The sequence below is a fragment of the Elephantulus edwardii genome, unplaced genomic scaffold (assembly GCF_000299155.1).
Source record: "Elephantulus edwardii isolate Elephantulus edwardi_28Jun2011 unplaced genomic scaffold, EleEdw1.0 scaffold00006, whole genome shotgun sequence".
NCBI lineage: Eukaryota > Metazoa > Chordata > Mammalia > Macroscelidea > Macroscelididae > Elephantulus > Elephantulus edwardii.
Window position 1 is genome coordinate 8,473,773 of NW_006399756.1, and position 14,944 is coordinate 8,488,716.

The 14,944-nt window shown below is 42.2% G+C and overlaps 2 protein-coding genes across 2 annotated transcripts; one reads left to right on the plus strand and one right to left on the minus strand.

The window, feature by feature from the left end:
* Positions 1 to 1,319: 1,319 nt before the first annotated feature.
* IKZF5 (IKAROS family zinc finger 5 (Pegasus)) lies at positions 1,320 to 5,685 on the plus strand. Its single transcript, XM_006879880.1, has 3 exons — positions 1,320 to 1,452; positions 2,664 to 2,846; positions 4,742 to 5,685. Exons 1-3 carry the CDS (start codon positions 1,320 to 1,322, stop codon positions 5,683 to 5,685), a joined length of 1,260 nt encoding a protein of 419 aa, XP_006879942.1.
* A 3,534-nt stretch (positions 5,686 to 9,219) lies between these two features.
* On the minus strand, positions 9,220 to 14,348 carry PSTK (phosphoseryl-tRNA kinase). Its single transcript, XM_006879881.1, has 6 exons — positions 14,145 to 14,348; positions 13,329 to 13,584; positions 12,851 to 13,053; positions 10,968 to 11,039; positions 9,687 to 9,780; positions 9,220 to 9,419 (listed from the first exon to the last, which is right to left on the minus strand). The coding sequence occupies exons 1-6, from the start codon at positions 14,346 to 14,348 to the stop codon at positions 9,220 to 9,222; spliced, it is 1,029 nt and encodes a 342-aa protein (XP_006879943.1).
* Positions 14,349 to 14,944: the final 596 nt, after the last annotated feature.

Consider the following 14,944-nt stretch of genomic DNA (forward strand, 5'->3'; position numbering starts at 1 on the left):
TGCAGCGGTGAATGAATGGAAACCCAAAATCTCTGTAAATGTTTATGAAAATTAATAAAATATAATTATAGAAAAAATATAACAGTAATTTACAGATACATAGACATACACTTTGAACAGCTGTGGGCAGACATGTGGGACTACACCCATGAATATGTAGTCTTAACAGAGTATTTCTACATAGATTGTTATATGTGCTACAAATAGATCCACATAGTAGACCATGCAGGAGACAAAATTAGGAAAACTTCATGCAACTAAACAGCTTGAGGGAATGGATCGCTGAGCTGAGTCTGGAGGCTCAGGACCGTATCTTGGGGACACTGAGGTCAGTTAGATGGTACAGTCCTTAGACGATGTCCTGCATTCTGCTTTGATGAGTAGCCAGCTTTTTAGCACCTGAGTGCGAATAACCTTGAGCCCACAGTGCAGCTTCAAGTGCCCAAAGAGAGGCCCAGAGACGTTTTACACAACTCAGGCTAGCGGGGGATGAGATGAGTGAGAGAAACGCTGCGTGGGTGGGTGGTGTCAGAGATGGAGAAGTGGGAAAGGACTTGGCTTATCTTTGTATGTCAGAAATTAGCCTATGTCATCTGTTATTAATGCAGTAAGACACAAACAACTTTAAATCTAAAGGAAAAAATTTGAACCAGAATTAGAAACCTTTAGAAAGTAAAAAGGCAGCCACAGAACGGGAGAGGATAGTGATTGTATGTGCAACTAATAATGGACTCATCCCCAGAATATTTTAAAGAATGTTTCCATATTAACACGAACAAGACAACACAGTGGAAAAAAAATGGGTTGACTAGATATTTTACAAAGGCAGGCACTCAAATGTATAATTAACATAAAAAGGTACACCGTTTTATTAATCTTTAAGAAGTACAGATTAAAGCCAATGTGGTACCACCACACACCTACTAAAATGGATAAGAAAGATGAGCCCAAATGCTAGTGGGCTTGGGGGCAGAACTCTTATTTCACCCTGATAGAAGTGTAAATTGGTACAATCCCTTCTATCTGACAACCCCCTCTTTTTTCTTTATAGTTTCTTTCATCCTCTGGGACTAATTTTGAATTCCAGTTTATCTAATTAAAATATATAGTTCACAATTTTGTGTTTGTGTTTTGTAGGTTATGGAGAATATCTAGAGGTATTTAAAGTCCGTGATCATGTTCTCTGTTGCTTTATCTAGTGTCTTTAATATGATAATTTTGGTCACTGTTTTAATAAATGTTGACCCTTCTAAATAGTACAAAATTATTACAGATTTTTTCTAGGACTAACGAACTGTAAACATAAGAAAGAAGCAAAGATGGGTGAAAAGAAGCCCGAGCCGTTGGACTTCGTGAAAGATTTTCAGGAATACCTGACTCAGCAAACCCATCATGTGAACATGATTTCTGGATCAGTCGGTGGGGACAAAGAAGCAGAGCCTCTTCAGGGAGGTAGACTCATCTTAATCCTATTAAATAATTCACTTTGTAAAACTGTTAATGTTTGTGTGTAGTTATCTGTACTCTGAAGACCGTGATTCACTAGCATGGATTACTCCACTTTTCTGAGAAAGATTTCGTGCATTTCCCCCCTTTCCAAACATGTCAGATTTTTGCTGAGAGGGAGTGTGAGTACCCAGGGGCCTCCCCAGGGCCTGGCAGTGTGCTGGGTCTCCCTGGAATGTTGGCAGCTTAAATCCCTTCCTGCTCTCCAGTTCTTCAGCTGATGGGAGAGGGCGACACCCAGCCTTGCTGTCTCTGCTTTGCATGGTCCTGCTGATGGACTCACACCAAGCTCACTTCTCATCTGGGCAGGACTAGAGAAGGCAATGGAGCATAGCTTTGGGTATTTACACCAGCACCCAGCACCGTGTCCTGGGTATGGGGTGGGGTGGAAGTCCTTTTCTCATGAAGCTCTAGGAACAAAGATGTCTCCGGTACTCCAGGGTCAAGATCCCTGGACTAGGAGTGAAAAGATGAGAGATTCCATCCCACTGTTCTGAGTATGAGCACCTGTCCCTTTAGTTTCTTTATCCATCCTAAGGAATGATTGGATTAATTCAAGATTCAGGTATGAATAAGCCAACACACATCTACTTGGCTGGGAATTCTCACAGTCCTGCTGTTCAGAGGCGGTGAGAGTATGGTAAACACAGCACCCTCCTTCATGTGTTTAGTAAAAATGTTAAGATCTTCAGCCCAGAAACTAGAGCATACATATATAAAGAGTGGAACAGTACAAAACTGAACATTGCTTTAAACAAAAGTGAAGTTTTGTAACATTTGTAGGCATGACTGAGTCTTAAGCACTTGTTCATCCTTGTGCCATCATCACTCTTAAAGGACCTATCTTTACTCTCCTATACCTGTTTCCTCAGTTAAGTAAGGACAGTATTCTACACTTTGCCAAAAGCAGGTTGAGGGTTGATACAGTTACATGTAAGTCATTTGGGATTCCCCTACTAAAAGGTTCTCAAAAACAATATAATAGGACTTTTGTATGAAATCAGCCATAGCTCAGAAAGTCTGCGTTATATTTTTGAGTTAAATTTTGTGGTAAGTAAACTGTCAATTTATGAAAAATTTTCCACCACTGAAAACCATAATGCTAAATTGAGTTGATTCTGAGATGCATAATTTCTTTCCCTGTACTTTGTTTATAGCTGGAACAGATGGTGATCAAAATGGACTTGATCACCCATCTGTTGAAGTTTCCCTGGATGACAACTCAGGAATGTTAGTAGACGGGTTTGAAAGGACCTTTGATGGGAAGCTCAAGTGTCGGTACTGCAACTATGCCAGCAAGGGGACAGCCCGGCTTATCGAGCACATTAGAATCCACACAGGTAATGGGGAGCCACGGGAGAGGGCACTCCTTCAGGGTCAGGGAGAGCCAGCAGGCAGGTCGATGTTTAGTGGAAATAGCTGATAATCTGCTGTTTTAAGTCTGATGAAGGGTATGAATAAATGGGGAAGTCACTGTATTGTTTAAGGACTGTAGTGTAACTGCACATGCACAGGTGGGAAGTGAGATCCCTGCAGAGCTTCCCTTTTCCTAGCCACCTTCCACTCTGAGTCCACGGAGGGCTTCTCCTTTTCCTCAGCCACAAAATGTCACAGCTTCTGGCATTGGGCAGGTTAAAGTTGGAAGCAGTGTGAGGTGATAAAAGGTTCTTTATCCTTACTGAATATATTTCTGTGGCAGAAAGGGGAAAATTACTTTTCACCTACTCTTCACTTGCCAACTCTCTCATTATCCACCGTTTTGCATATGTAGCAACATTTAAAAAAAAATCTATTGAGTAACTATTTGGTGTGTTACCACTGGACATCTGTCTGGCAGTAACAGACACCCAGGTAGGAGGTTTGTGGCTGTGAGGGTCATGGTTATGTGTCACCTTGACTGGGCTGTGACTCTCAGTCGTTGGCAGTTATATAATGTAGTCACTTTCCATTTTTGTATGGCGACTTGGTCTTGGGAACCAAACCCATCAACAAGTGAGGAGTACCTTGTTCTCTATTTCTCAGGCCCCACCTTAGCCATCCTTCTAAGAAACCTTGACTGTGCCCAAGACCAGCCCAGGTGTCCATGCCGTGTACTCTCTGGCACCCTGCGCTTGCCTCAGCATGTCCTGGGCTGTACTGTGGTGGCCTTAAGTCTTCCTGAAGACAGGGAGTGTATCAGGGTCCTCTTTGTACCTCCAAACAGAACATTAGCACTAAATGAATGATGAAAATCCCACCTTCCAGATGTGTACTACCATCATCTATTAAAGCATTGGAGGGAGGGGGAGAGGGACTGTGTTCCCCAAGGTGGGGGGGAGTGTGTATGTGTCTGTGTAAATAATATGTTGAATGGTGTAGCTATACTTGTGCACATAGATATCTCCAGGCCACAGTCTTCACAATTCCTTTCTAAGCTGGACACAGTGAGTCAGGAAGGATGACAGAAGAGGAATCAATGCCTTTGAGTTGTGGTGCTGGACAAGAGTCTTGAACACAACCATGAAAACAAATAGCGCTGTCTTACAGAGAGTGAAACCACGTTTCTCCTTAGAGGCTAGGAATTGGAGCTCCATCTCATGTACTTTGGGCATGTGGCCAGGAGAGACTGGTCCTTAGAGAAGGACATCATGCTCAGAAGGGTGGAGGGATAGTGCAGGAGAGGAATACACCAGATGAGATGGATTGATTCAGAACTAGGGCAGTAGGGGGTAGATGTGTCTCGGGACAGGGCAAGCTTCAGAGATGTTATACATGGGTCGCTGGGAGTCTGTATCCCATAGGGTGAAATACATTGTTGTTGGCGATAGCTGCCTGACTGCCTGGAGGAGATCCATATTTGTTCCCATTCCAAGAAAGGAGATCCAACAGAACGTGGAAATTATCGAACAATATCATTAATAGCAAAATACTGGAAAAGATAATTGGAAACGGCTAGAACAGTACTAGGTGGATGGAGGTGTATGTATTTTATGAGAGAGAGAGAGAGAGAGTGAGTGTGTGTGTGTGTGAAATTGTTGCTGACGAAATTCAGCCTTAAGTTTGCAGATTTCTTTATAAATTGTGACAATCTTGTGTAGATGAGAGCCATAGCATTCCTCTTATAGGCCTGTTACATTTTTTTTTCTGGGGTTTCTGAATGTTTTGATCAGTTTCTAAATCCTGGGAGTGGACAGACCTGAAAAGTTTGATAAATGAACGTCTCTTGCAGCTCTCTCCTGCTTTTTCTTTTAAACAGGTGAGAAGCCTCACAGGTGCCACTTATGTCCATTTGCATCCGCTTACGAGCGTCACCTGGAAGCCCATATGCGCTCTCATACCGGAGAAAAACCATACAAATGTGAATTATGCTCCTTCCGCTGCAGTGACCGTAGCAACCTGTCCCATCATCGACGGCGCAAGCATAAAATGGTACCAATTAAAGGGACTAGGTCTTCCTTGGGCAGCAAGAAGATGTGGGGTGTTTTGCAAAAGAAAACAAGCAATCTGGGCTATAGCAGACGAGCGCTAATCAACTTAAGTCCACCCACCATGGTGGTTCAGAAACCAGACTACCTAAATGATTTCACCCATGAGCTCCCCACCCTCCAGACTGACGCTTATGAAACGATGGCGAAGAACACCCCCACCGGCGGCCTCCCAAGGGACCCCCAAGAGCTCATGGTCGACAACCCTTTAAACCAGCTCTCAACTCTAGCCGGACAATTGTCCAGTTTGCCGCCTGAAAACCAAAACCCTGCATCCCCTGATGTGGTGTCCTGCCCCGATGAAAAGCCTTTCCTGATTCAGCAGCCCTCGGCCCAAGCGGTCGTCTCTGCTGTGTCAGCCAGCATCCCTCAGAGCTCCTCTCCCACAAGCCCTGACCCTCGGCCACCACACAGTCAAAGGAACTACAGTCCAGTGGCAGGGCCCAGCAGCGAACCAAGTGCCCACACCAGCACTCCCAGCCTAGGAAACAGCCAACCAAGCACTCCTGTCCCAACCCTGCCGGTCCAGGACCCTCAGCTTCTGCACCACTGCCAGCACTGTGACATGTATTTTGCAGACAATATTCTTTACACTATTCATATGGGATGTCACGGCTACGAAAACCCTTTCCAGTGTAATATATGTGGATGCAAATGTAAAAACAAGTATGATTTTGCCTGTCATTTTGCAAGAGGGCAGCATAACCAACACTGATTGAAAACAATGTTATCATGCTTTATTTTTGCCGGTTTTATGTTTTGTGAGGTTTTGGTTTTGGTTTTCTTTAGATTATCCCTTATGTCTGCTAATTTAAACTTTATGCATTGTATTTATAGACTTTTGACTGTGGAAACAAAAATCTACCACCTCCTTTTCCCTCTAAAAATCTAGCCAGGGTCATTTATGTGCTAGAACATTTGAACAGGTTGGTGTCAAGATTTTTCCTTTCATTTAGACATTTGAGAATTGGAGTCTGGTCTTCATCTTGTATATGTTCATTTGAATTTTTACATTTATGGTCCATAAAAACTTCAAGGTGTATCATGTCTCTTGGTATTTCAACTATACATTGCAGCTACATCTCATTTTTAATAGTAGAGGATTTTCTTCCAGAAAATCTGTTAAAATGTATTTCTGTGTGTGGTAGGGGAGTTGCCTTTCATTTCCTCCAAATTGAAATATTGTTGAATTCACATAGCTTAAGTTGAAGCAATAGTTTTATTTCAGTGGACATAGCTGAAGCCATTTCAGTGTAATAAATCTTTTTTTTCCATATATAGGAAAAATACAAAGCAGTGTCTTTATTTTTTAAATGAAAGTTAGAATTATATGAAAGTTATGAATAAATAAAAGTTCTAAAAAGACATTAAACCCAAGTCTCTAACATTGAAAATGTCTTATCTGTTTGCTTCACACATGAAGATATTGGGGGTTAATAATTAAGGTGCATTTAATTTCTCGTGTCAGTGCTCTGCCGGCTTCTTTTCATTACATGTGCCACTTACTTTCAAAATCAGTGCTCAGAGGAAGAGGATGAGCTATGAGGAGGCCTGTTTTGGTTTTTCCTTTTCATTCGCCCCTCATTTAAACCCTCCAGATCTGATGTCACTAGCATTGGGTGAGGTGATTCCTCCCATTCCTTTGATGACCAAAGAGGTACATATCATAGAACGTCATCCATAACATTAACCCTAAAAAAAAAAAGCCAGTCTTTTAAAAAAAAATCCTGGAGGCTTCCTTTTCTAGCCTTCTCTTCTTTTTATGCCCTTTTTTCGGACACAGGAACACACGGGGCAGGGGTGTGTGAACTGTCTGCAAAACAGGAGATGTTGTGTTCACAGTGGACCCTGGTGTCTCCTTCACAATTAGCCATTTTAAGTCATCTCTGTAAATTCAAACTGTAATGCTTACTGACAGTCTTACCCAGCTTCATTTTTAGTTACAAAACTATGGAAACTGTGATTGAATTGTCAACTCAGTAGGAAAGGACACAATGGTGTGAAAATGGATGTAAAATGCATTTAATCTTCATGTTTGTTTACACAAATAAGACTTGTTAAATAGATCTAGAGTCATTTGAATAGGAGGCTTTTGTTTTTATATTGTGTAATAACTAGCATACTCTGAAAAATAGCTTTGTCAATAAAATATATTGTTGCTAACTGTTGGCTTCTGTGTACTTTAAAAAAAAGTTATGTGATTCAAATCTTGTAAGTGCTATTAATTGGCTTCTTTAGATTATCTTAACTAACTAGCATTTAATAATTTATTACCTAACTAGCAAAAAGGACCTCTGCCCGTACAATAAATTTAAGGAAGATACCACAGAAAGCCCACATGCCGACTTAATGGGCCCGCTGCCTTCCATTCCGATGGTAGAAAGCCGTTAGGATGGGTTCTTGTGGTTAAATATCCAATCTGATCCCCACTGCGTATTTCAGTCAAGGACAGTTTCTGACATTCACTCTCTTGTCTAACCTAAAGCTTGTGAGTGTAAAACCCTACAGTTCTGTCTCACTCTGTTGCTTAAATCCTTTTTAGTGTAGCAATCTCCAAATGCGTAATTTGCCTTGCGTATTTATTACCAGCAAGCACTAGGTCACTGTCCTTCAGAAGCTTTTGAGATGATTTTTTTTCATGGTTTCTATTTTATCCTCCAAATAAAAAGCAATACTCCAGAATAGAAAATGAAAATACTCATTAAAGAGGAAAAAGTCTTTTGTTAACTCTGTATCTGGGCCAAATAGTGACAAATACCGTTTTTAACCCTGACAGCTAAAGTGGATGTTTAAAGGTGCATTTTTCATTTTAACATGGAAAATAATTTTTGTTTTTCAAAGCTATAAACTAGAGTATATAATTCTTCCTATGACTTGGCGCACAATTAATTGGTATCCCAAAGCTGTCAGTGCTTGCAAGCTATGGTTCTAAATGCACTAAGAATTTTGAAGCAAATCTACCTTAGAAAAACTTTTGGTATTGTATTTTTTAAAAAAAATTTAGGAGTTTATTTAAATAATTGTGTGTTAAATGCTGTATCTGGAAAGATGTTAGTATCTTCCCTTAAATATTTAATATGTTTCTCATTTAAAATCAAATATTGTATAAAAATGATTTGTTGGAAAAAGCTTAACATGCACTATTTATAGTACTTTGCTGTTAACAGGCAATATTCTGAAACTAAATTTATTTTTGTTCAGTGAACATAAGTTTAGATTTTAAAGTTGGTAGATAATTTATCTCCACTACTATTTTTTTAAAAAACTGTGACAAGATTAACAGGGAATAATTTTATCTGAGAATTTACTAATGTAGTGTGTGGCTACAACTTCTTGGAATTCAAGTGAAAGCTCAACTTTTACTTTGAAAAATTCCATTGGGTATTTTCCAGTGCTGTTTCATTTTAGAAATGTGTTTGCCATTCATTTGCAGAATTGCTTGACAAAGGGAGTATTACCAAAAATGTTCAGAGATAAACTTGATTTTAAGTTTAAGAAAATGTTTATCAAATGGATGTATTATTAAAAATTTTAAAAAATTCCCTGCTAAGAAATTTTTCATTAAATAGTCTTAGAGGGTATATGCTTTCTAGAACTTGTTTTCGTTAATATGTACTTTGATGTAAAGAACATATTTTGTATGCAAAACATAGAACTTGAGTTATGGTTACAAAATACATTATATTGTCTAGGGATTCCAGAAAGAGTTTAATGCTGATATAACTATATCTAGTATGTAGTTTATGTTGTGAAGCTTTGCCTTTGTAATATATGAATAAAAAAAAATAACACTTTCTAATGACCTCGATTTTTCTTTTTTGAAAGCTAGGATCAAATTAGTCTCTTTCTGGGATATAAATTTTAACTAAAGAAAACGTTTTATGGCTATACTGGTTTGAATATCCAGAATGCCTTACCTACAACATCTATTCCAGCTTAAAACAAGTCCCTACATATAAACATGCCTTCTTTATTTCCTCTCTCTAGTCAAAAACCATTGAACTATTGTCTCCCAGTCCTAATGAGAGGCTTCTGGCAAGAATCAGGCTAGTTCTGATTGATCCTGACAACTTACAGAACTAGTTCATTTATTACGGCCAGTGGATCTTCCGGGACGGACTGATTTTGGTGTAAAACTGCTCTCTGGCAGTTGACATCACTGACCTAGAAAAGAACAATACCAAATTACTGTTTGTAATGAATTTAAAATTTGAGCAGCACCAGACATTTGGATGGAAATTCAGAAATTTTAGTGCTGCTTTGAAAAATACTTCTGTACAATACTATCTTTCTCAGAATGAAAAGATGTTAGGACATCGGCGATGTACATGGCTTGTTCAAAGCAATGATGACTCCTGCTTCCTTGTCTTAGATCTTCCAGAAACTCTGCTTTGAGCCTGTTAAGGTCTTCTGCTAGCAGCTTCATAACGTGCGGAAGCACGTGCTCATCTAAAAGGAAGAGACATCCTCCAGTTACTTGGACACAGTCAATCTGGCCCTGTGTAATGGCACCACTCTGGCTCACTCTTCACACAAGTCAGTGATACTTTACAAATCACAACTGAGCTGGTGGCAGTAGTAGCTGCTGCTAAATGGATTCTCACATATTTTTAAAAAAGGTGATTTAAACTGGTGAAATGCTAGTAAACTTCATTTCAGATGCACAGGGTTAGCTGGTGGTCAGCCTAAGCGAGCAGCACATAACTGCCGACATACCTTTTGCTTCCTTCATTGTCTGAGAGACAATTCTTCGGAGCATCTGATCCACTTGATGAAGAGTATTACTTGAACAAATAATTCGGTCCGTTTCCTATGTAATACAGATAATGTTACTGGAACAGATTAGTTTGTAAGAGAGAGAGATGGCTAAAGTGTACTGGATGTTTCAGGGCAGGGACTGAAAGGAAAGTTAGAACTGTTCTATCTCAGTTATTCCTTCCCTAAGAGAGAGAAGGTCTGAAATGAGACCGGTTCTAAGCAGGGTTCCAGCTAGGCAGTAGTATGATGAGGACTACGGGACAAACTGGCTCGGGAGGAGAAAACAGCAGAACCTGTACTTGTAATGTTTGCTAAATTCTGAGGTGTCAAGTTTCCTCTTACATAGATCAACCACCAATCAATCTTGGAAGCAGCAGTCAGGAGATGGGATTGCACTGAGCTTTTGAAGACTAAGATGTGCCTGATTCAGGCCATGGTCTTTCTAATCCCTCTGCCTGAGAGGTGGACAATGAATAAGGATGGTGGACTGCTAAAAGAACAAGCAAATAGGTCTTGAGAAAAGTGCAGTGAGAATGCTTCTTGGAGGCTAAGTTGTTGACGCTTCATCTCATACTTTGGGCATGTTGCTAGAAGAAGCTATTCCTTAGAAATGGACATCATGCCTAGAAAGGTGGAGGGTCAGTGAAGGAGGCCCCTCAGTGAGATGGATTGCTATAGTAACTGAGCAAAGGGCTCAAGTGTGTCAGGGATGGGGAGGAAGACACAGAATAGGGCAGGGATCAGGTGTGTTCACAGGGTCATTGTGACTGCACTTGACAGCACCTAATGATAATGACAACAACAAATATTCCTATCCTGGCTCATTTCAAAGTACCAGCCTGCTGTTAACTGGGTCCAGCATTATTCAGTAAAATGGAAAATAATCTGCTCTGGCCTCTGTCAGGCCTGCCACCAGGGCAGCACCATGAGTCTTCAGTGAAGGCCAAATGCTGGAGAAATGAGCCAGCAACACTCAAGTTCACATTTCACAGCTAGTGTCACCCACTCAGCTCTAAAGAGCTTAGATAAGCTGTTCCTTCTAGTCCCTAGGGAGTGGCACTGCTGATCCAAAGGCCACGCTTCCCTGGGGATCTGAATCCACCAGCAGCTCCTCTGGAGAAGAGGTAATCGCAAAGGACTAACAGCCCCGGAAACCAGCTGGAGGGTTGGCTATGACTAGGTTGTGACGTGGTGATAAGGAGTCTCTCGTTTACACTAAATCCTCGCTGGGAGACTTACCTTCTGTTCCCAGTCATCCTCAACATTTTTAACTGGATTTTCCAAAGCAGTAAGCAGTAAACTAGTCACTTCCTGGCTGTAAGGGAAAGATTCAAAACGGAGAAACCCAGTGCCAAACATTGGTTTTTAAAGAACTTATACTTAAGAATATTTAAAAATTTTAAAGGATTGGAAGTGCTGTAATCTGAGATTGGGAAAACCCTAAAAATGAAATGATTCAGACTTTACCTTCTACTTGAAATGTGGAAGTGCAAACCAAATTATTAGACACGACCCCCCAAAAAAATAAACCACCAACAAAACTCCAAACAACTCTTGCTTATAAAACACTCCTTTCCCAAGATTCCTAAGTACTGAGCCTGTAGGTTTCTTATGTTGTTATATACCATGAAGTTGGAATCAAGCATGTTTTCTTAGGCAGGGAAAGCACAGGAGATTGCCCATCTTTCTCCTGCAGTGCAGTTAGTGGATTTGAACCACAAACCTCAGTGTTGGCAGCACAATTCCTTACCGCTAAGCCACCAAGTGCTCCCTTATAGTTACCAGCACTCTACTTTTTCCTAAAGAAAGATGCTCTGTCTTAACTCTTTAGCCTCTGTGAATTTACAGGCTGTGGATTAGCAGTATTCTCCACTTGTTCTAGTTCCACAGAAGGTTTTCTGTAACCACTTATTTGAAACTATGTGCTGAGCTGCAGAGGAGTAACAAGATGCCTTGCCTCTTCAAGCTTCACCATGTAATGGAGAGTGACGGGTAAAAAAGGACCAAGTACACTAAAAATTTAAGCCACTGATAAGTGTGTGAAGACAATAAAGTGGTAATGAGAGAATGTGATTGGTGGTTGTTCTCTGAGGTCATAAACTATACAGGAGAGAGCCCTTTTCTCCCTCTGAGCATTTGGAAGTACAATTTGGTACTCACTAGGCCACCAGAACTCCCTTGTGACTGGGTAATTGAATTAATAATAGTCTTCAATTCAGTTTGGTAAATCAGGGAATTATCCAAGCGTAAATATGTGGGAAGAGAGGCCACCAGCAAAAAAGCCTGGTGGGCAACAACAAGCTAGTTTAGCTGTAAAGCAGTGGAAGAGAGTGGTAGGAGACAAGGCTTAAGAATGAATCAGGGTTAGAGCATGGAATAAAAAATACAATTTGGCTTTTACACAAAATGCAGGAGGTAACCTTGAAAATTTTATGCCAGTAGTTCATAAAGTTAAATTTCAACCTCCAAGATGACCTGACACTGAAAAGGGAATCTTCCATGAAAAAACTATGTGGCAACTCACTTAAACAAGACTATTTAAGCACAAGTAGACAAGCCTGGAGATCTACAGGTGAAAAACCAGCCACTGAAAAGCACCACAGAGCGCCATCTGCTCATGAGATAGACATGTGTCTCAACCCATGGCATGGTAACTGGTGGAATCATAGCAAGAGTATCAAAGATCTCTGGTGACTTAGCGGTTAAGGAGCTGTGCTGTCAACCTGAAGGCACAAGGTTCTAATCCACCAGATGCTCAAAGGGAAAAGATGGGCAGTATCCATCTTTCTGTGCAATTTAATAAGCTGCTGGAGGGTCAGCTATGAGTAATTTCCAACTCAGAGGCACTTAACAACATCAGAGACGTATTCTAAAATTCTTGATCTGACTTCTGGGAGCCAATCCCAACTGTTAAAGAGCACATGATTTGCAAATAAATTTTGAGTTCAATTTCCTGTGCTACTTGCAAGTTCAGTAACTTGGAAACAAAGGAACAAAGGTGGGGAGGAAAGTGATAACAGTATCTTTCCAAAGTCTAATGACTATCAACACAGGTAAAGCATTCAGCACAGTGCCTGGCACAAGAGCAGCACAGAGTGAATGAAAAGATAGCTTTGATTTGCGTACCTGACTTCAGAAGAACGTGCTGGACTCTGGATTGTGAGGCTGTTGTGTTCCCAGGTATTTCTGGAGGGACTGGGCTTTTCTATCTTTCTTCCCATCAGGTGAATGGTTTCTGCGGGCAGTGTCCTCGCCCTCTGGCCATTCCTCTGCAAACAGGTCTCAAGAGGACAATCCAGAAAGAGCTGGCAAAAGCCTAATGAATCTGAAAACCATTTAAAAATTACAAAATTACTGGTGCACTTTCCCCAAAATGTGAACTAAATACACTTGAGACCAATTCACTCAATCTTTAAAGCAGGAAATTTGTGACAATGAACATCTTTAAAAAATAAGGATATCTTTATCAATTTCCTAACCCAATTGAATCCTCACTGGAGAGGATAGTGCTTTTGATATGCAGAATAACTGTCTTCATGTGTAAGAAAACAATGTTTTAATTACATTTCCGAGCCAACTGAAAGACTTCATATCTCATGCTTTGATAATAGAAGTTGTCGTCCAAAACCAAAAACAAAGGTCTGGAAACAGCAGTCTTCGTTAAGTGGTAACAAGATGGGTCCTCGGGAGCTGCAGAAGACAACAGATCTTGATCCTTTAAGCTGGTAATAAAACCATCCCACATGGCTTCAGTTCTCTTGTGTGGAGCTGACATCTGACACTCGTTAATGACAGCCATCAAGAAGCAGTCCAGGTATCTCAACAGCTCCTGTCGAAGCAATTTCCACTGGGAGGGCTACAAAAGACCGAATAGTTGGCATTGATATTGGACTTTGGCCAGTAGAGCAGTCATCTGTGCTCCCTGCTACCCTACGTCATGCAAAAAGGTCAGTTTCCCAATAAAATATCTCCACTTTTCTCGAACTTCTGTTTCATAATCTCTATTAAGATCCCATTCCCCCACCAGGCATTCGCGGACAAGAGAATGAATGCAACAGACAACGGGACAAAGATGAAGCAGCCTACATCATGCAAAAAGTCAGCTTAACAATAAAACATCTCCACCTTTCTGTCAAAGTCCCCCACCAGGCATTCGTGGACGCGCAAGACAATGAATCTAACAAAGATGAAGCTGTCTACATCCATATAGATTTGCACCCTTGGAAACTGTGGTTCTATCTGTCTAAAGGTCACTGTGGGGCCGGGGTACTGGATCGTGCACCCCTAAAACTGGGACAAGCGGGGTTTTGCGAGCACAGCACAGGCTCCGCCCCTCTGCACTGCCATTGGCCCAGACCCCTCCACACTGACCAATGACTCCGCCCCTTTCGTTCCAGCCAATGGTCGTGCGCTCGCTTCGTCGAGGAACGCGTCCGGCATGACGTCATCGTACGAGACCACGCCGACGGCCCAGCCCTGCTCTCGGCGCAGCCGGAGCCCCAGGGTGTGGGCGAAGGTGGACTTGCCCGCGCCCGGGAGGCCGCAGAGGACGCAGAGTCCCCGCTTCTGCGGCCCCTGCCCCTCGCCTTCCGCCCCTCCGACTGCCTCCCCGGCCTTCATCCTTCCAACGAGGACCGCGAAGACGAGGAGGACGAGAGCGTCCCGGCGCCCAGCCGCGCACGCGCAGTCCCCGCCCCTGGGCTGCGCTCCGGGCTGGGAGGAGGCGAGTCCTCCACGGGGCCCGCTCCAGCTCTCGGCTGGTGGGGATCCCTGTCATCCCCGGACAATCGGCGGGGCGAGTCCTCCACGGGGCCCGCTCGAGCTCTCGGCTGGTGGGGCCCCCTGTCATCCCCTGACTCTCAGCGAGTCCTCCACGGGGCCCTCGCTCGAGCTCTTGGCTGGTGGTCATCCCTGCCCTGCCAGCCCCTGACTCTTGGCGCCCTAGGCCTCCTGACCCCTCCCAGTTGCCTCCCAGATGTCTGCCCCCCCCAGCAGGAAACTATCCGGCTGCCAGCCTCAGATTCTCTGTCCTGAAAACATCCCCAAAGACACTGAGCCCTTAGGGATCAATGGAAAGTTAATTACTGGAAATCAAAAGAGTAGGACACAAAACTGATTACCTTCCTCCCTCTTTCACTATTCCTGGAATTAGGGATCATTGCAAAGTTAATTACTGAAAATCGAAAGAGTAGGAGGCAAAACTGATTTCCTTCATC